The 20,760-nt window shown below is 42.7% G+C and overlaps 1 protein-coding gene across 5 annotated transcripts in view; it reads left to right on the top strand.

The window, feature by feature from the left end:
• The window catches only part of SORCS1 (sortilin related VPS10 domain containing receptor 1), a 552,802-nt gene that overhangs the window by 499,527 nt on the left and 32,515 nt on the right, over positions 1-20,760 (top strand). For all 5 annotated transcript variants that reach the window (XM_079901008.1, XM_079901005.1, XM_079901009.1 and 2 more), the window contains 3 exons: positions 3,038-3,171; positions 11,860-11,983; positions 18,443-18,555. In XM_079901008.1, the coding sequence (XP_079757134.1) occupies positions 3,038-3,171; positions 11,860-11,983; positions 18,443-18,555 (371 nt within the window). The remainder of the gene's footprint in view (positions 1-3,037; positions 3,172-11,859; positions 11,984-18,442; positions 18,556-20,760) is intronic.

Consider the following 20,760-nt stretch of genomic DNA (forward strand, 5'->3'; position numbering starts at 1 on the left):
TTATTCAGGTCGCTGCTCAAATGTCCTTGCTTCCAAGAGCCTTTGCTTGACCACCCTATCAAAAAGAGCAGGCTCTCACCCACCCCGTCTCCTTGCAGGGCTGCCTCTCAATGATACCTAAGCTCCACCAAGGGCCAGGTGTCCCAGCACCGAGAATCATGCCCAACACGTAATAGCACTCAAAACCCACTGGGTGAAGGAGCGGCCATACTTCAGGAGCAAGACTCAACTTTTGTCATTAACAGGACACACAGACATCATCCTTTGACCTCTGGACTTTAAAAGAAAGATTGTTGGATGCTCGTATGTGAGAGACCAAGATGAACCCTTTTAGGATGGAACTGGCATGTCTTCCAGAGCTTATCTAGTTCTTGCATCCTAGCTGATCCATGTAACTCTAACTGCGGAGTCAGGAGGAGTGTCACAGAGGAGGGGGCCCTGGAACTGAGATTTGGAGATGACAGGTGCCATAAGAAAGGTGTGTAAGCAGAGTCCTCGGGTGGGACAGGGCACCTGCTGGAGCACATCATGTGATGGGGGAGGGACAGCAAGAGCCACGCAGTAAACAAGAGCCTGTGTAGCAAGCGTTGCCCAATGCCTGCAACATGTCTGAGTCATCAGGAAGTAGTGACTCTTAATAGCTGTTTTGTTAACATGAGTCTTCTCGAGCATTTGTCAGCTGGCCCAGGCTCTGAACTTGAACTGCTTTGGTTCACACCCTGGAATTGAGGATGGTCACCTTCCTCTGTTCATCTCTGCATGGAGCTAACAGTAGTGCCTACTTCACAAGGTTGTTGTGAAGATTAAATGAGAATAAGAAGTCATTCACAGAATATGTGGCACACGGTCATTGGTCCATAAATGATGCCCTTTTATTATCTCATTGAACCATTCTGACTTAAGATCAACTACTTCTTATCATATGGCTTATAAACCAGAAAATCAATTCTACTCTGTTTGCTGGTCACCAAGCCTCTAATCTATAAAGAAAGAAAAACATGGACAAAAGCAGAAATAGGAAAGTATATGTTTCTGTTCACTTACACAGCCAATGTTCCAGTACCTGCTACGTCTCAAGAACTGTGCACATCCTTACACGTAAAGATAAATATGAAGGACTCTCGCCCTCCAAAAGTTTGCAGCCTGTGTTCTCTGTATCACAAATTTTAGATCTGTACATGTTAGCTCTCATTATTATTATAATTAGGTAATGGGAATTTTCATCTTGATCAAGTGAGTAGCATGGCTTTCTAGAAAAATCACTCTCACAACAATTTGAAGGGTAAGAAGGTACATAGTCATCGCTATACATTGTATGAATGTATATATATATATATATATATATATATATATATATACACGTTATACAGAATGAAGTTATGCAAACACACATATACATATTTCAGGGCCAACAAGGCCAACATGCTCTATGTCCTGAATACCCCTGAGATCGCATCTGCTTCCACTCTTTTTCTCCATTTATTTCTCTATTTCTTGCTATTCTTTAAACATGGAGAGCCACCTCCTCCTCAAGGTCTTTGTACTTGCTCTGCCCTCGCCCTGGAGCATATCTAAGCGATGGGGCCACCTGGCACTTGGTCCAACTTATGTATTATGGAGGGAGGCAGGCGTTGAATGCATAGAGCAGGAGGACAGATTAGAGTGGGGAAAGGTTAGAGGCTGGAAAACCTGTAGGAGAGTTTGTACCAGTCCACGTGAGACAGGTGTTTAGTGTATGAACCAGGGCAGGGTGAGAAGAGCTCTACCTGAGAGAGAATTTATGAAACCAAATCAATGGTTTCCCCAATGGATATGGATGGCAGAGAAATAAGGAATTGGGATTGACTGTCTGCTTCTGGGTTCCCCTGGATAAACATTGGTCATTGATCAAGATTGGAGAATACAGATTGGGGGGAAACAGTGGATTTCTAGGGAACCTTTGGCTGCTAATTGAGTCTGGAGTCAAGAAGGTGGTTTTGGAGCCCTAAGCATATAGTTCACAGTTTAAGGTCAGGGTGTGGATGGTATTACTCAGCAGAAGAGTAGATGGAGGGAGAGAAAGGCCGAAGACAGTACCCTAGGAGACACATTAAATGGTCAAGCAGAAGAGGAGGAAGTAATTAAACCAGGTGCAAAGGCCCGAGGTACCACATCCTTCTCCACCTCATGGGATAAAGATGGGGATGATGGATTTTTGTCATGTTCACCTCAAAAGAAAATGCATTTTGTCTGGTAAAAGTAACTCAAAGAGAAGGTCAGGGGTCATAGGATAGGTCTCTAGGGAGGGGATATTTGTATCTTTGTGGGTTTGTACATCTGATGAAGGTTTCTGGTCTAATGGGCCTCCATAGGTAGAATCATCCTCTTTTTCAGCTGAGCGCATCCTGAGAACCTGAGGACCACAGAACTCTCTCTGCCCCCTCATGCCTGCCTTTGTCCTGGACAAGCTCAACTCAACACCACGCTTACCTAACTGGGTGGCTTTACACACACTCACACAAACACACACTCACAGTTACATACAAACATGCACATTTACAGACACTCACACACACATTTAAAATCCAGTAAAGAATAAAGAATAATTACATGTAGAATGGTTTGGGGATTCGTATAAGAACCACCACCAACCCCTAACCCCCATCCCACGTGGATTCTCGGAGGTTTTCACAATCCTGGTTTACCTCCGAGAATATAACTTCCTGGAAACACTTTGCATCTCCCTGTGAAATCTCATGTTACGCCTGTTCCTTTAAGGACTTCTTCAATTACTTGTAAGTTTTTAAACTTTTACACGTAAATAACTCAATTTTAGGCCTGGAAGAAAGATTGGTAAATGGAAAATGTTGAGACACAACTGTTCACAACATATCCTTTTCCCCAGAGTAGGGACAGCACCCAAGCACTTCCTTCAGGGAACCCTACTGATGGTTGGGAGGCTTCAGAAGGAATGCGTATTCTCTTCATATCAGGGAAGGCAGGTGAAGCAGAGAGAGCTCTTCCCTCTCCAAGCCTCCCCTCTCTTCTTGTGCCTCAGGTCCCCTGGAGCATGTACACCTGTCTCTTCCCTTCGTCACCACGAAGAACAAAGAGGTCAACGCGACTGCGGTGTTGTGGCCCAGCCAAGTGGGCACGCTCACTTACGTGTGGTGGTACGGAAATAACACCGAGGTGGGTCGGCCTTCCACGCGGGCTTTGTGCGGCTCCACGCAAACTGGCCAAAGTGCAAAAGGGAAAGAAAGTCATGGCTTATGTGACTCAAGAGACTAGAGGTTGTCGCAGCTCCGGGGACGGTGGGCTCCGAGTGCCCCAGTCATCTCGTCAGTCTCTGTCTCTCTCACCACTGTGCCCCTACCTCTTTTTTTTTTTTTAATTTCTATCAGAGTATAGTGGATTTACAATGTTGTATTAGTTTCAGGTGTACAGCAAAGTGAATCAGTTATACGTACGTCCACTCTTTTTTAGGTTCTTTTCCCATATAGGCCATTACAGAGTATCGAATAGAATTCCCTGTGCTATACAGTAGGTCCTTACTAGTTATCTGTTTTATATATAGTACTGTGCATGCGTTATCTCTGCCTTCCTCTGAGTTAGCCTTCTCCTCCAGCTGGGCTTTGCTCTGCAGTGACCCTTAGCAGGAGCCTGAGCTTTCAGAGAAAACAAGCCGTCTTTCCCCAAAATTCTAACAGAAGTCCCAGAACGGAGTAATGTCGGCCAGGCCTTGACCACGGTGCTGGGGACAGAAACAGAGCTGCTGAAGTCAGCCTCCCTAGATCCATCTAGACCAAGAGAAGGGAGGGAATGGCCCTCGAAAGGAAAAGAGGCCAGTGGACACCAGACAGGCAAGAGCCACAGATGTCTGTGCAACCCAGCTCCCCGCCGTGACCCCCTCACCCTGGATCAGACACAGCCCCTTCTTTAGCTCAGCTTTCTGTTTCCCCCAAATATTCCCTGTGATCCAAAGTGGGCAGCAGTTTCAACACCAGTAGAAACCTTAGACCTCATTTACTCTGTCCTTCATTTTACAGATGAGAAAGTGAGGACAGGTGAAGTGGCTTCCTCCAGTTTCATTCAGCTGCTTCACGCAGATCCAAGACCTTCTCGGGCCTGCCTGGGTTTTTCTTCCCCTCACACCAGGCTTCATGCTCTGTTTCAGTTTGGAATTCACTCCATTCTCAGAAATTAAAATTTGCTTGCAAATGTTAGTTAAAGGCAGTAGAACTCAGGCCCCGAAGCCTCCCTTCCCAGAGGGCCCTGGGACCAACTGCTCTGGACTGGAAAGCGTCATCTCCTTCCAGCAGAGTTGCTTTCACTTGTGACTTTGCTCTTCAAACGCAATGCATCTTATGTGAATACAAATCTTCTACTTCAGAGCTGAGTGTTGGCTTTAACTGGAGCCATACTTTTGCACAAGCCTAGGGAGGAAACCTCTCCTGACACCCGACCTGCTGCATGCCTGACAGTCAAAGGAATCTCTCACCTCTACTGCTGACATAAATCAACTGAAAAGAAACCCTTTTTTATTTCTTATGAAACCATGCATGTAAATTGGGCCCAATAGAAGAGAAATCTATTTATTTGCCTGAAAGCTAGTACTAGAAGTTGACAGTACTAAACAACTTCTTTTTTTTTTGTTTTTTCTTAAGCTTTTAGAAGAAAACCAAATTCTCAACAGATTATGTTCAGTAAGCTTCTTTTTTTCAATTTTTTAAACATCTTTATTGGAGTATAATTGCTTTTCATTGTTGTGATACTTGCTGCTGTATTTACAAAGTGAATCAGCTATACATATACATATATCCCCATATCCCCTCCCTCTCGCGTCTCCCTCCCACCCTCCCTATCCCACCCCTCTAGGTGGTCACAAAGCACCGAGCTGATCTCCCTGTGCTATGCAGCTGCTTCCCACTAGCTATTTTACATTTGATGATGTATATATGTCAATGTCACTCTCTCACTTCGTCTCCGCTTACCCTTCCCCCTCCCTGTGTCCTCAAATCCATTCTCTACGTCTGCGTCTTCATTCCTGTCCTGCCTCTAGGTTCTTCAGAACCACTTTGTTTTTTTTGTTTAGATTCCATGTATATGTGTTAGCATATGGTATTTGTTTTTCTCTTTCTGACTTACTTCACACTGTATGACAGTCTCTAGGTCCATCCACCTCACTACAGATAACTCAATTTCATTTCTTTTTATGGCTGAGTAATATTCCATTGTATATATGTGCCACTTCTTCTTTATCCATTCATCTGTTGATGGACACTTAGGTTGCGTCCATGTCCTGGATATTGTAAATAGAGCTGCAATGAACACTGTGGTACATGACTCTTTTCGAATTATGGTTTTCTCAGGGTATATGCCCAGTAGTGGGATTGCTGGGTCATATGGTAGTTCTATTTGTAGTTTTTTAAGGAACCTCCATACTGTTCTCCATAGTGGCTGTATCAATTTACATTCCCACCAACAGTGCAAGAGGGTTCCCTTTTCTCCACACCCTCTCCAGCATTTATTGTTTGTAGATTTTTTGATGATGGCCATTCTGACTGGTGTGAGGTGATACACATTGTAGTTTTGATTTGCATTTCTCTAATGATTAATGTTGTTGAGCATCCTTTCATGTGTTTGTTGGCAATCTGTATATCTTCTTTGGAGAAATGTCTATTTAGGTCTTCTGCCCATTCTTAGATTGTTTTTTTTTTTTTGCGGTACACGGGCCTCTCACTGTTGTGGCCTCTCCCGTTGCGGAGCACAGGCTCCGGACGCGCAGGCTCAGCGGCCATGGCTCATGGGCCCAGCTGCTCCGTGGCATGTGGGATCCTCCTGGACCGGGGCACGAACCCGTGTCCCCTGCATCGGCAGGAGGACTCTCAACCACTGCGCCACCAGGGAAGCCCTGGGTTTGTTTTTTTGAGCTGCATGAGCTGCTTGTAAATTTTGGAGATTAATCCTTTGTCAGTTGCTTCATTTGCAAATATTTTCTCCCATTCTGAGAGCTGTCTTTTCATCTTGTTTATGGTTTCCTTTGCTGTGCAAAAGCTTTCAAATTTCATTAGGTCCCATTTGTTTATTTTTGTTTTTATTTCCATTTCTCTAGGAGGTGGGTCTAAAAGTATCTTGCTGTGATTTATGTCATAGAGCGTTCTGCCTATGTTTTCCTCTGAGAGTTTTATAGTGTCTGGCCTTACATTTAGGTCTTTAATCCATTTTGAGTTTATTTTTGTGTATGGTGTTAGGGAATGTTCTAATTTCATTCTTTAACATGTAGCTGTCCGGTTTTCCCAGCACCACTTATTTGAAGAGGCTGTCTTTTCTTCATTGTATATTCTTGCCTCCTTTATCAAAGATAAGGTGACCATATGTGTGTGCGTTTATCTTTGAGCTTTCTATCCTGTTCCATTGATCTATCTTTCTGTTTTTGTGCCAATACCATACTGTCTTGATTACTATACTATAGTATAGTCTGAAGTCAGGGAGTCTGATTCCTCCAGCTTCATTTTTTAAAACTTTTTATTTATTTATTTTTATTTTTGTCTGTGTTGGGTCTTCATTTCTGTGCGAGGGCTTTCTCTAGTTGCGGCAAGCGGGGCCACTCTTCATCGTGGTGTGCGGACCTCTCACTATCGTGGCCTCTCTTGTTGTGGAGCATAGGCTCCAGACGCACAGGCTCAGTAGTTGTGGCTCACGGTCCTAGTTGATCCGCGGCATGTGGGATCTTCCCAGGCCAGGGTTCGCACCCGTGTCCCCTGCATTGGCAGGCAGATTCTCAACCACTGCACCACTAGGGAAGACCCTCCAGCTTCATTTTTCTTTCTCAAGATTGCTTTGATTATTCGGGCTCTTTTGTGTTTCCATATAAATTGTGAAATTTTTTGCTCTAGTTCTGTGAAAAATGCCATTGGCAGTTTGATAGGGATTGCATTGAAACTATAGATTGGTTTGGGAAGTATAGTCATTTTCACAATGTTGATTCTTCCAATCCAAGAACATGGTACATCTCTCCATCTGTTCTGTCATCTGTAATTTCTTTCATCAGTGTCTTATAGTTTTCTGCATACAGGTCTTCGTCTCCTTAGGTAGGTTTATTCCTAGGTATTTTATTCTTTTTGTTGCAGTGGTAAATGGGAGTGTTTCCTTAATTTGTCTTTCAGATTTCTCATCATTAGTGTACAGGAATGCAAGAGATTTCTGTGCATTCATTTTGTATCCTGCTACTTTACTAAATTCATTGATTAGCTCTAGTAGTTTTCTGGTAGCATCTTTAGGATTCTCTATGTATAGTACCATGTCATCTGCAAACAGTGACAGTTTTATGTCTTCTTTTCTGATTTGGATTCCTTTTATTTATTTTTCTTCTCTGATTGCTGTTGAATGATAGTGGTGAGAGTGGGCAGCCTTGTCTTGTTCCTCGTCTTAGTGGAAATGGTTTCAGCTTTTCACCATTGAGAATGATGTTGGCTGTGGGTTTGTAATATATGGCCTCTATTATGTTGAGATAAGTTCCCTCTATGCTTACTTTCTGGAGAGTTTTTATCATAAATTGGTGATGAATTTTGTCAAAAGCTTTTTCTGCATCTGTTGAGATTATCATATGGTTTTTATCCTTCAATTTGTTAATATAGGGTATCATATTGATTGATTTCCATATATCAAAGATTCCTTGCATTCCTGAGATAAACCCCACTTGATCATGGTGTATGATCCTTTTAATGTGCTCTTGGATTCTGTTTGCTAGTATTTTGTTGAGGATTTTTACATCTACGTTCATCAGTGATATTGGCCTCTATTTTTCTTTTTTTGTAACATCTTTGTTTGGTTTTGGCATCAGGGTGATGGTGGCCTTGTACAATGAGTTTGGGAGTGTTCCTCCCTCTACTATATTTTGGAAGATTTTGAGAAGGATAGGTGTTAGCTCTTCTCTAAATGTTAGATAGAATTTGCCTGTGAATCCATCTGGTCCCTGGCTTTTGTTTTTTGGGCGATTTTTAATCACAGTTTCAATTTCGGTGCTTATGATTGGTCTGTTTATATTTTCTATTTCTTCCTGGTTCAGTCTCAGAAGATTATACTTTTCTAAGAATTTGTCCATTTCTTCCAGGTTGTCCATTTTATTGGCATATAGTTGCCTGTAGTAATCTCTCATGATCCTTCGTATTTCTGCAGTGTCAGTTGTTACTTCTCCTTTTCATTTCTAATTCTATTGACTTGAGTCTTGTCTCTTTTTTTCTTGATGAGTCTGGCTAATGGTTTATTGATTTTGTTTATCTTCTCAAAGAACCAGCTTTTAGTTTAATTGATCCTTGCTATCATTTCCTTCATTTCTTTTTCATTTATTTCTGATCTGATATTTATGACTTCTTTCCTTCTGCTAACTTTGGGGTATTTTTGTTCTCCTTTCTCTAATTGCTTTAGGTGTAAGGTTAGGTTGTTTATTAGAAATGTTTCTTGTTTCTTGAGGTAAGATCGTACTGCTACAAACTTCCCTCTTAGAACTGCTTTTGCTGCATGCCATAGGTTTTGGGTCGTCATGTTTTCATTGTCATTTGTTTCTAGATATTTTTTGATTTCCTCTTTGATTTCTTCAGTGATCTCTTGGTTATTTAGTAGTTTATTGTTTAGCCTCCATGTGTTTGTATTTTTTACAGATATATTCCTGTAATTGATATCTAGTCTCATAATGTTGTGGTCGGAAAAGGTACTTGATGCAATTTCAGTTTTCTTAATTTATCAAAACTTGATTTGTGACCCGAGATATGATATATCCTGGAGAATTTTCCATGAGCATTTGAGAAGAAAGTGTATTCTGTTGTTTTTGGATGGAATGTCCTATAAATATCAGTTAAGTCCATCTTGTTTAATGTATGATTTAAAGCTTGTGTTTCCGTATTTATTTTCATTTGGATGATCTGTCCATTGGTGAAATTGGGGTGTTAAAGTCCCCTACTATTATTGTGTTACTCGATTTCCCCTTTTATGGCTCTTAGCATTTGCCTTATATACTGAGGTGCTCATGTTGGGTGCATAAATATTTACAATTGTTATATCTTCTTCTTGGATTGATCCCTTGATCATTATGTAGTGTCCTTCTTTGTCTCTTGTAATAGTCTTTATTTTAAAGTCTATTTTGTCTGATATGAGAATTGCTACTCCAGCTTTCTTTTGATTTCCATTTACATGGAATATCTTTTTCCATCCCCTCACTTTCAGTCTGTATGTGTCCCTAGGTTTGAAGTGGGTCTGTTGTGGACAGCATATATATGGGTTTTGTTTTTGTATCCATTCAGCCAGTCTGTGTCTTTTGGTTGGAGCATTTAAACCATTTACATGTTAGGTAATTATCGATATGTATGTTCCTATTATCATTTTCTTAATTGTTTTGGGTTTGTTATTATAGGTCTTTTCCTTCTCTTGTGTTTCCTTCCCAGAGAAGTTCCTTTAGCATTTGTTGTAAAGCTGGTTTGTTGGTGCTGAATTCTCTTAGCTTTTGCTTGTCTGTAAAGGTTTTAATTTCTCTCTCGAATCTGAATGACATCCTTACTGGGTAGAGTAATGTTGTTTGTAGGTTTTTACCTTTCATCACTTTAAATATGTCCTGCCACTCCCTTCTGGCTTGCAGAGTTTCTGCTGAAAGGTCAGCTGTTAACCTTATGGTGATTCCCTTGTATGTTTTATGTTGCTCTTCCCTTGCTGCTTTCAGTATTTTTTCTTTGTATTTAATTTTTGATAGTTTGATTAATATGTGTCTTGGCGTGTTTCTCCTTGGATTTATTCTATATAGGACTCTCTGTACTTCTGGAGTTGATCGACTATTTTCTTTCCCATATTAGGGACGTTTTCGACTATAATCTCTTCAAATACTTTCTCATACCCTTTTTTTTCTCTTCTTCTTCTGGAACCCCTATAATTCGAATGTTGGTGCATTTAGCGTTGTCCCAGAGGTCTCTGAGACTGTCCTCAATCTTTTCATTCTTTTTCTTTATTCTGCTCCGCAGTAGTTATTTCCACGATTTTATCCTCCAGGTCATTTATCTGTTCTGCCTCAGTTATTCTGCTATTGATTCCTTCTAGACAATTTTTAATTTCATTTATTGTGTTATTCATCATTGTTCGTTTGCTCTTTAGTTCTTCTTGGTCCTTGTTAAACGTTTCTTTTATTTTCTCCATTCTTTTCCAAGATTTTGGATCATGTTTACTATCATTACTCTGACTTCTTTTTCAGGTAGACTGCCTATTTCCTCTTCATTTGTTTGTTCTAGTGGGTTTTTACTTTGCTCCTTTATCTGCTGCGTTTTTCTGTTTATTCATTTTGCGTAACTTACTGTGTTTGGGGTCTCCTTTTCTCAGGCTTCAGGTTCATATTTCCCATTGTTTTTGGTGTCTGCCCCCAGTGGCTAAGGTTGGTTCAGTGGGTTGTGTAGGCTTCCTGGTGGAGGGGACTGGTGCCTGTGTTCTGGTGGATGAGGCTGGATCTTGTCTTTCTGGTGGGCAGGACTGCATCTGGTGGTGTGTTTTGGGGTGTCTGTGAACTTAGTATGATTTTAGACAGCCTCTCTGCTAATGGATGGGGTTGTGTTCCTGTCTAGCTAGTTGTTTAGCATGGGATGTCCAGCACTGGAGCTTGCTGGTCATTGAGTGGAGCTGGGTCTTAGCAGTGAGACAGAGATCTCTTGGAGAGCTCTCACCAATTGATGTTACGTGGAGCCAGGAGGTCTCTGGTGGTCCAGTGTCCTGAGCTCGGCTCTCCCACCTCCGAGGCTCAGGCCTGACACCCGGCCAGAGCCCCAAGACCCTGTCAGCCACATGGCTCAGATTTCTAAGGGTTTTCCTTTCCTCAGACAGAAGTTTCCAACTTCTTTCAGCCATATACACGGCCCCTTGAGTCACTGCTTTTTCACCGCCTCTGAAGGTGGTGGGTAAGTTCACTCCAGTCTTCCACGCATAGCCTGCATGTTAAGAACTTCCAGACTTTGAGCTTGTGTTTTCCCCCTTGCCTGGGTTCTGAAACTGCCTGTAGTTGGGTTGCATTGGATATAGAGCCCAGACTCAAGTAGAATTTTTATGCTGGGCTTTAGTCTACCCTCTGCTACACAGGGAGTTAAATGAATTTTGATTTGTAAATTAATTAAGGAAAGACAGGAATGAAATGTTTGTGGGGAGTAAGTCGAGGGAGGTCAGTAGGCTAATAATCTTTTTCCTCTAGGACCCCGGTATCTAATTGCATTACAGGCACTGCTCCAAGTCTTTCTTTTTCTTTTTTGAGTCCGCAAACCACTGTCCAATTAGTACATGTTTCCATAGCAGCTCCTTCCAGGAAACTGCTGATACGGCTTCTCAGAGGAAGCTGAGCCGCACAAGGCCACATCTGTCTAACTAGTGTAGTTTGGTGTCTGTAGTTGCTGTGTTCCACTGTAATTTTATATACATAGTACACTCTTTAGAGGAGCACTGGCACCTTGTAGACTTTCAGTGACTACTGCTTAAATCTGGATTAATATGAACCCCCTCTTTAATATTGCCTCAGATTAAGGGATTTGCTTGATACAAGTAGGTTATCAACAAAGAGAGATATGTCCCACCAGCAAGTAAGACCTATGGATCTCCCCAGCCCTGAATCAGGATGATAGCAGAAAGGAGGTGTCAAATTCACAAAGAATGAGTAGAGTTTCTTGGCATCATGTCTCTAATAGTCCCTTTCTGGCCTGAACTTGAGGTGATGGGGAGGCATAGGTGGAGTTAGTCACATGGAATGCCCCAGAAAGAGCTTCCGCTGATTTAAAGAGCTTGTCAGTGGCTCAGAGCTGGTGCCTATCTCATCTGTAATTGAACAGCTGTCCCTTCACTCTGTGGCCTCATTTGTTTTAGCCCCTGATCACCTTGGAGGGAAGCATATCATTCAAGTTTACTTCTGAAGGGATGAACACCATCACAGTGCAAGTCTCAGCTGGGAATGCCATCCTGCAGGACACGAAGACCATCGCAGTGTACGGTGAGTGGTCTGTCTGCTGATCCATCACTGCCCTCATCCATCCCTCAGATGAGGTGCTTTGGTACCTTGGTGCCGGAAGCCATCCTCGCTATGAATCTTCCCAAGGAACAGAGGGTAGTGGTTGAGAAAGAGCTGAGTCAAGGCTCATCTCCTCCTCTGGGGAAGATACGGTTCACCAGCAACATAGTGGTCACAAAACTGCAAGAGGGTTTATTGCTTTTTTTTTCAAACTGGCTTTGGTGCCCATAGAACGACTGTACGCCCACCTCCCTTAGGTAGAGAAGAGTGAGTTTCATTATGTGTAAGGCTGATTCATTCCATTTGGTATTTTGGTGGTATTCAAAGAGCTGAAACCTATTATAAAAAAAAGAGGTTAATATTGAGGCTTTTATTTTTAAAGTTCAACTTCAAGAGTCTTGATCATTAAGAAGAATCTGCCAATGTCTAAATGCTCTGAAAAGCTCTTCTGCAAATATGTATCCTTTATAAAACACTCTGCTAGTCTAAAAGTGAAGAAAGGGTCATAACAAGCACATGTGCATCATTGTAGACTAGATATTACTTTGAACAAACAGCTGTACAGAACAATGTGGTAACCAATTGGGGAAATTGAATGTGGTCAAGGTGTTACATGGAGTGAAAATTTACTGAAATGGAAAAGGTGGAAACCTTGGTGGAAAACAGTTTATACAAATTGATCTCATTTTGCTAATTTTTTTCTGCATAGAAAGATAGTCAGATGGATCTGCACTAGGTGCTTTAGTAGATGGTAAAAATATGAACTTTTGTTGTTAATATGAAAGCGGTACTAATGCATCCCGGAAAATTAAAATTTAAAAAGCAGGAATTTAAAAGGAGATAGATGGGGAAATAAATGCTGTGCAGAGAGAGGGCAAGAGAGAGGCTCAGGGGAGGGAGGGAGGGAAGGTGAGACAGAGGTTGAGAGGGATGGAGAGACAGAGACAGAGACACACACTAGCTCGTGGTCCAAACAATATCAATTGTTCCAGTTCCAGAGTTAATTGATTCTGATGCAGGTTCTGTTTTTCGTTTCTCATCTTGCTAACTTGACCTTCAAATTCAGAAAGTAATTTGTAAGCAACTTTGAATGTGTCTGAGGACACTCTTCCTCTTGCATGGCTGCCTGCTAGATTACGTAATGTTTCCTCCCTCTCCCCTTCCTGAAGAGACTTGATAAGCCCCAACAGTAAGTGAAAGTAAACCAGGGCTGTGGTTTTCCTACAAGGTCCCATCAGTGAGGCGACCTCTTAGCCAGGTGGCCCTAATGGAGGAGAGCTTTTGTTTCTCTTTCCTCTCCATCTCCTTTCTACGCTCTGGAAATGCATTTAATTCTCATAACAATCGTAGTGCAGGGTAGCCAATATTATTACTCTCATTTTTTTCAGAGAGGTAAATAACTTGCCCCAGCTAGTAAGTGGTGGAGCTGAGCTTCCAGCCCACCCCTTCTAGACCCAGGACCCATGCTCCGAAATTACCCTACATGTTTGGCTCTCATGTCTTTTCCATCGGATGCTCTCTTTCGTCTCTCCCTCCTGGATTTCACCAGTGTCACTAATGGACACTGACCCATTAGTCCAACAGCTATGTCCTCATTCGAACCACAGACAGAACTTTAAATCTAGAAGGTCTTTGGACTTACCTAGTCCAATCCATTATTTCACAGTTAGGAAATTGTGGCCCCAAAATGGGAAACTACTGGCTTAAAGTCATTCTGCTATTCAGTAACAGATCTAATGATAATAATAATGATGATGATGGTAGTGGTAGAAATTAATGTTGATGGATCCTTTATCAGCATCTGTTCTAAGCATTTGATATATATGATCTGTTTTATTGAATCCTCTGAACAGACTTATAAGAAATATGCTATGATTACCCCTGTTATACAAGTGACAAAATATGGGGATAAATATAATCTGAATACTCTGGTAAGTATAACTCTGAATCTAGTTTCATGGAAACCTTCTATCCCTTGCTGTGCTTAGTTCTTCCTCTTCCTAAAATCCTTCTAAAGGCATCATCGAGAGCGGGTCATTCTCCATCATATGGGTTCTCTTCATTAAAAAGCATTTCTTAACTAAAAGTTTGAGCAGGGAGAGTGGTCTCTCCCTCCTCTAACCAAATTCCTGAGCCATCCAACATCCTTAATTCATCTTCAGTCAGGTGGGTTGTCCAGAGTTTCATATATATAACTAGAAAATTCTAAGGACAGGCATGACCTATTAAAGGAAAATTGCATCACAGGGTGTTAAACAGGCAAGATTGAATTCAACAGAAACAAATGGCAGGAATAGTTTTAAACTCTGGGATAAGCTAAAGGACTCTGCGGGGAGGGGATTATCAGTGTGGTTAAGCCACAGGTGTTTGCTAATTGGTGCTTAGGGAACTTAGGCTCCTACCCTCCCAGAGGCAGGGGTGCTATCTTTCCTTTCTTTATATATATATATATATCTTTATTGGAATATAATTACTTTACAATGTTGTGTTAGTTTCTGTAGTACAACAAAGTGAATCAGCTATATGTATACATAGATCCCCATATCCCCTCCCTCTTACGTGTCCCTCCCACCCTCCCTATCCCACCCCTCTCGGTGGTCACAAAGCATCGAGCTGATCTCCCTGTGCTATGCAGCAGCTTCCCACTGGCCATCCATTTTGTATTTGGTAGTGTATATAGATGTCAATGCTACTCTCTCACTTCGTCCCAGCTTCCCCTTCCCACCCTGTGTCCTCAAGTCCATTCTCTACATCTGCATCTTTATTCCTGCCCTGTAGGAATAAAGGTTCATTAGTACCGTATTTATAGATTCCACATATGTGCGGTAGCATCTGGTATTTGTTTTTCTCTTTCTGACTCTTCACTCGGTATGACAGACTCTAGGTCCATCCACCTCATTACAAATAACTGAATTTCATTCCTTTTTATGGCTGAGTAATATTCCACATCTTCTTTGTTGGTTCATCTGTCGATGGACATTTAGGTTTCTTCCACGTCCTGGCGATTGTAAATAGTGCTGCAATGAACATTGTGGTACATGTATCTTTTTTTTTTTTTTGCGGTACACGGGCCTGTCACTGTTGTGGCCTCTCCCGTTGCGGAGCACAGGCTCCGGACGCACAGGCTCAGCGGCCATGGCTCACAGGCCCAGCCGCTCCACAGCATGTGGGATCTTCCTGGACCGGGCACGAACCCGTGTCCCCTGCATCGGCAGACGGACTCTCAACCACTGCGCCACCAGGGAAGCCACTATCTTTTAGAGTTATAGTTTTCTCAGGGTATATACCCAGTAGTGGGATTGCTGGCTTGTATGGTAGTTCTATTTTTAGTTTTTTAAGGAACCTCCTTACTGTTCTCCATAGTGGCTGTATTAATTTACATTCCCACCAACAGTGCAGGAGGGCTCCCTTTTCTCCATACCCTCTGCAGCATTTATTGTTTGTAGATTTTTTGATGGTGGTCATTCTGACCAGTGTGAGGTGATACCTCATTGTGGTTTTGATTTGCATTTCTCTGTTAATTAGTGATGTTGAGCATCTTTTCATGTGTTTGTTGGCAATCTGTATGTCATTTCAGAGATGGCTTCCAGGTCCTTGAGAAAGGCATTCCTGGATTGCAGAAGATTTACATCTCAAAGGTGCAGAGGAAGAATTTACAATTGCAAGTTTCTAAAGTAGATGCCCTAAGAAAAGGGAGGTCAGAGCCTGAAGTCCCGAAGAAACCTGTCTAAAGTTTAATTAAGCTGAGGGGAAAGTTAAGACCATTATGGTCAGACTGAAGGAGGTATCATATTTGGGAAGTCGACAGAGGAAAGATTGTCTGCCCAAAGCCACACAAGAGACTGGAGACAAGAAAATTTAGTTTGCATGGTTTTCCTTAATTTGCTTCAGGGCTCAGGTTTGCCTTTAAATACAAAAAATAAAATGTAAATATACAGACTTCATCTCTCAGCAGCTGCAAACAATACATGTATTACTGGTGTTTACCCTTTGCAGTCCTCCCATACGCATCCCCTATTCGTTGAATAAACTTAGGCATAACATGTCTCTGCACTGCTGTTTAGCATGCTAAGGAATTACAAAGGGAGCTGCACCATTTTTCTCATTTGTGTCTTTTTATTAAGATAAATATCTTCTTTTGAGGTGAAGTCTCCACAGTTTGGTTAAGAGGCTTGGGGAAAGTGAAAATGACATACACATACATCTTCAAAGTGAAAAGTTAGGACTCAGTGGGTGATTCCTTGGGCTGCCATTTACCGTACTACTAATTAGTACGCGTTTCGTTCTTCTCCATCAAAACTGAAATGGGGCTATTCACCTAGGTGGCCAGTGACTCATAAAATAGTCAAACTTTGAAAAGTACATGTTTGGAGTAAGCTGACTGCCATAAGCACAGGCCTGATCATGTAAGAGTCTTCAGTGCCTGCGCCTAATAAATCTTTAGCAGTGTTAGGAAACGCACGAGTGGGTTTTTGTGTTTCCTGGACGTGTCATCGGCATTGCCGATGTTGCTAAACCCCTCGTGAAACACCAGAACGTGCCTAGAACAGGAAAGAAACGTTTGTTGAGTAATAAAATGCATAAATGACAGAGAGCCTCCGCTGATATTTATGCATTTATTTATTCAACAAACTTATTAATTAAATGACTCCTAGTCATTGAAGATCTAACATGAACTGGGCACTGTCCCAAAGGGCCAGGAACACAGTGCCCCCGTCCTCATTGAACTAATATTCTTTTGTGGGAGACAGACAGTAAAAAAACCAAATTATGTATTTATTTGTATTTTTATTGGAGTATAGTTGATTTACAGTGTTGTGTTAGTTTCAGGTGTACAGCAAAGTGAATCAGATATATATATATATAGATAGATAGATAGATAGATAGATAGATAGATATAGATATATATCTCCACTCTTTTTTAGATTCTTTTCCCATATAGGTCATTACAGAATATTGAGTAAAGTTCCCTGTGCCAGACAGTAGGTCCTTATTAGTTATCTATTTTATATATAGTAGTTTGTGTAGGTCAATCCCAATCTCCCAATTTGTCCCTCCCCTGCTTACCCCCCAAAACAAAATAATTTTAAAGGCAAGAAGAATAAAGAAGACAAATAGGGTCATATGGTGAAAGGTGTTAGAGTTGGTGAAAGGGAGGATACCTGAGGTTGCTGGTGGGAGGGGTTTCTCCCAGGAGAGACTGAAGGCTGAAAAGGAGCTGAGAAGGCTGTCATCTGGGACTTGGAGGTGTGCTAACGTGGGAAGGAACACGGCATATTGAGGAACACAGGGAAGGACGGGGTCGTGGAGTGCAGGGCAGCCTAAGGGACATAAGACAGGAAGGAAGGTCGGCACTGGATTGTGTGAGACTATGAAGACCATGATATGAATCGGAATCTTATTCAAAATGCAATGTGGAGCCTCCAGCAGATCTCAGGGGAGCGATGTGATCTGAGTATACCCTGTGCTAAGACCCCCCAGGACTGTGCTCTGAAACTCTCATCGTGCTAGGGCCAAGGCCATGCCAGCCAGCCAGTGACTGAGCGCGGCAGGAATACTAGGGCGAACCCACTCCTGGGACGTGGGGCTCCTCTGGCTGACCTTGGCTCGTGGACTTCCCATCAGCCTCGCTGAACCTTCCTCCCGCTCTTGCACTAAGTGTTATGTATGCATCACGGTCTGGCGGTGCTTCCAGCTCCTCTGACTTCCTCCCCATATTCCCTTACAGACAAGAGAATTCTTTTATTTCTGCACAAAATCCTTGCTTTTATAATTCCATCTACTTCCTGGATGCCCAAGGTTAACTCAGGGGCTACTGTGCCAACTAACATAACCCTTGAATTAAAGACCTGAAAATTCCTTTAAATGAAACTTCCATACAAACAGAATTTAGCAGTAGAATGACTACAATGATGACTATAATTATATAATCATATAATAATTATTATGATGTAATGATAATGAAGGTATGTGCCCAACACAGTTGTACCAGAAGAAAGAAAATCAAAATATGGTGGGGGAGATTATTCAGTCGGTAAATGCTTGAACTAGAGCTTGAATGTTGTGTGCATAGAAGGTGAGAAGGATGGGGCATTCTAGGCAAGGGGCAGCGTGTGCAAAAAGGCCCAGAGACATAAACCTGCGATGCTGTCAGGGCACTTCAGGTGTGCACAATTAGTGTCCAGGAGTGCAGGGGCTAGAACTGGGAACAATGCACAAGGCTGTGGAGCTAAGCATGGGCCACAGACCAGGGCTTTGGTCTGGAAAAGTTGCTGAGAGGTAAGAGGGATGGGATATTGAACTTGCCTTGTAGTAAGGTCTCTCTGTTGAGTATGAAGGAAAAGGACCCTCCATTAGGGCTTTGCATAAAATATGAAGTACAACAGACTTCTTGAGAGACCTATCTGACTTATAGTAATCCCCCTACTGTTGTATTTCCAGAGGAATTCCGATCTCTTCGCCTGTCCTTTTCTCCAAACCTGGACGACTACAACCCGGACATCCCTGAGTGGAGGAGAGACATCAGCCGAGTCATCAAAAAGTCCCTGGTGGAGGTGAGTGCAAACAACACCTCTGGCCCAGACCCTTTTCCTCTCTGTCTTTACCGAGCTTCATGGAGAGGGGACCCTTGCTCAAATAAATGGCAGGAAAGAGCCGGAGGCCAGGGGAAGTGGGTATCATCTGTCTGATACCTGCAAAGCTGAGCCCCATGTGTGCAGACACGTCACAGGTGCTATGGGGAGAAATGAAATTGAGTAATCAGGGAGTCCTTACCCCTTGTGAAACGCTTGTTCTGCTTAGAGACGACGATGCTGGAAATATGTGACCGTCACGTGGCAGGGTTCATGATTAGCCATTGGTACATGTAAAAATCAGCTCCTGTACATCGTACTGGCATAGCATGGATACAATTGGTAAGAGCAGCCTGGGTTCCAGCTTCACGAATGTCCAGCACAACAGCACAGTGAACCCTCAGCACAGGAGGGTAGTCATCTTACTATGTCCCAGTTCTTTTAATGGCATTTCTCTCCCACGACAGCCCCAAGAGGAAAGTATTATTGGGAGTTCCCTGGTGGTCTAATGGTTAGGATTCAGCTCTTTCACTTACATGGCCCAGGTTCGTTTCCTGGTTGGGGAACTGAGATCCTGCAAGCCATGTAGCATGGCCAAAAAAACAAAAGGGGGGGGGACCTAAAAGATGCTTAAAAAAAGAGAAAGTATTATTGTCTTCATTTGCAGAATAGGCAGTTGAGGTTCAGAGAAGTTAAATAACTTGTCTAAAGCCTCACAGCTAATAAGTGTCAGAGCTACAAAACTGAAGTGAAGGATCTGAATCCCGTGTCTGGGTTTTCACATGTGAAGCGTAGCCTCATCCGGTTCCTGGGAGAGTAACAAGCTGGTGTGGTTCATCCCTCTCTGAGCAAAGGTCACCTACAATCTGACCAGACACCCTCCTAGGCACATTGCCCCCCGCATACTCCACTTCCACGAACAGTCAGAGGAATGGGATGTCTGCGCGCGGAGCTGCTTCGATTTATTGCACAAACCCAGAAAATCACAGATGACTTTTCCCTAAAGTCTATTCTTAGCACGAAAGAAAAGTCAATTTAGGATTAGTTATACATTCTTTCCTGCACCCAACACATGGTGTCTCCTGACCCAAAGGGATAAGGAGAGACAAAGGCATTCAGGTAACCCCTGCTCAGAAAACAGATCTCGCATCCAGCCTTTTGGCAAAGAGCTGGCCTTCTCCGTATTCATACCATTATCTTTGTTGATATTTATTTAGCACTTACAATATTCCAGAAACTCTCCTCAGTGTTTTGCATTTTTAAACACATTTAATCACAAAACCCCTAGCTTATGATGTAGATAGAATAATTATTCCCACTTTACAAGTGAGAAAACTGAATTTAGAGGCAGATAACTTGCCCGATGCTGTATAGTTTAAAATCAGGCTCTGGAGTCAGACCATCAAGGTTTGAATCTTGATTACCGCTCCACTCTGCTGCTATCCTTTGTCTTGTTACTTAGAGAGACAGGAATAAGTGGAATAGTGGGGTGGAGAAGAGTTGTCTTCTGTGCCTCTGGGTAAATGCCATCTCACCTTTATCTTTCTTAATGACTCAGCATCCATGACGTTATTGGTGGCTAAACATTATGGCCACCAGGGGCTGCAGCTACCAGACCGCAGGCCCAACTGGAACAGGCCCTTTTTCCTTTGGAGCTGTTTGTCTCTGGTGTGACAACTGGTTTCTCTCCTCTGCTGGCCGAGAGAGATGACTTACACCCTTCAGTGAACCCACAGCTCACCTCCTTCAGTCTACGGCATTCTAGAGATCCGTGTCCCTGTAGGTCTCCGAGGCGGCTATCCAACACCCCCAGGTGGTTTATCAACCAGGCATTAGCTCAGCAGTGATGTTTTCCAGGCTGATTTCTCTTCCCATTAATTGTCTAGGGATCAGATGCCCTGGGCCTCCACCTTTCCACCAGCTGTCCAGTAGGCTAGAAATGACTGCTCATTAATATTTCTAGGCCACTGCATAGCATAATCAGCTAAATGGAGAACAGACAGGTTGGCTCAACATCCCTCGGGATAAGGGGTGATGGGGTAGAGGGAGCTTTAAAGGCTCCTTTGTTACCCACTCCTAAGAGGCAGCTGAGCCAGCCCTGGTTCCCAGCGCCCCACCCTATCTTTGAGATCAGTAATTACACTTGGCCACTTCTTTAAGTTCTGAAGTACCCTATTGCCAAGTGTC

Source organism: Stenella coeruleoalba, assembly GCF_951394435.1.
Source record: "Stenella coeruleoalba genome assembly, chromosome: 16".
In the NCBI taxonomy this organism is placed as follows: domain Eukaryota; kingdom Metazoa; phylum Chordata; class Mammalia; order Artiodactyla; family Delphinidae; genus Stenella; species Stenella coeruleoalba.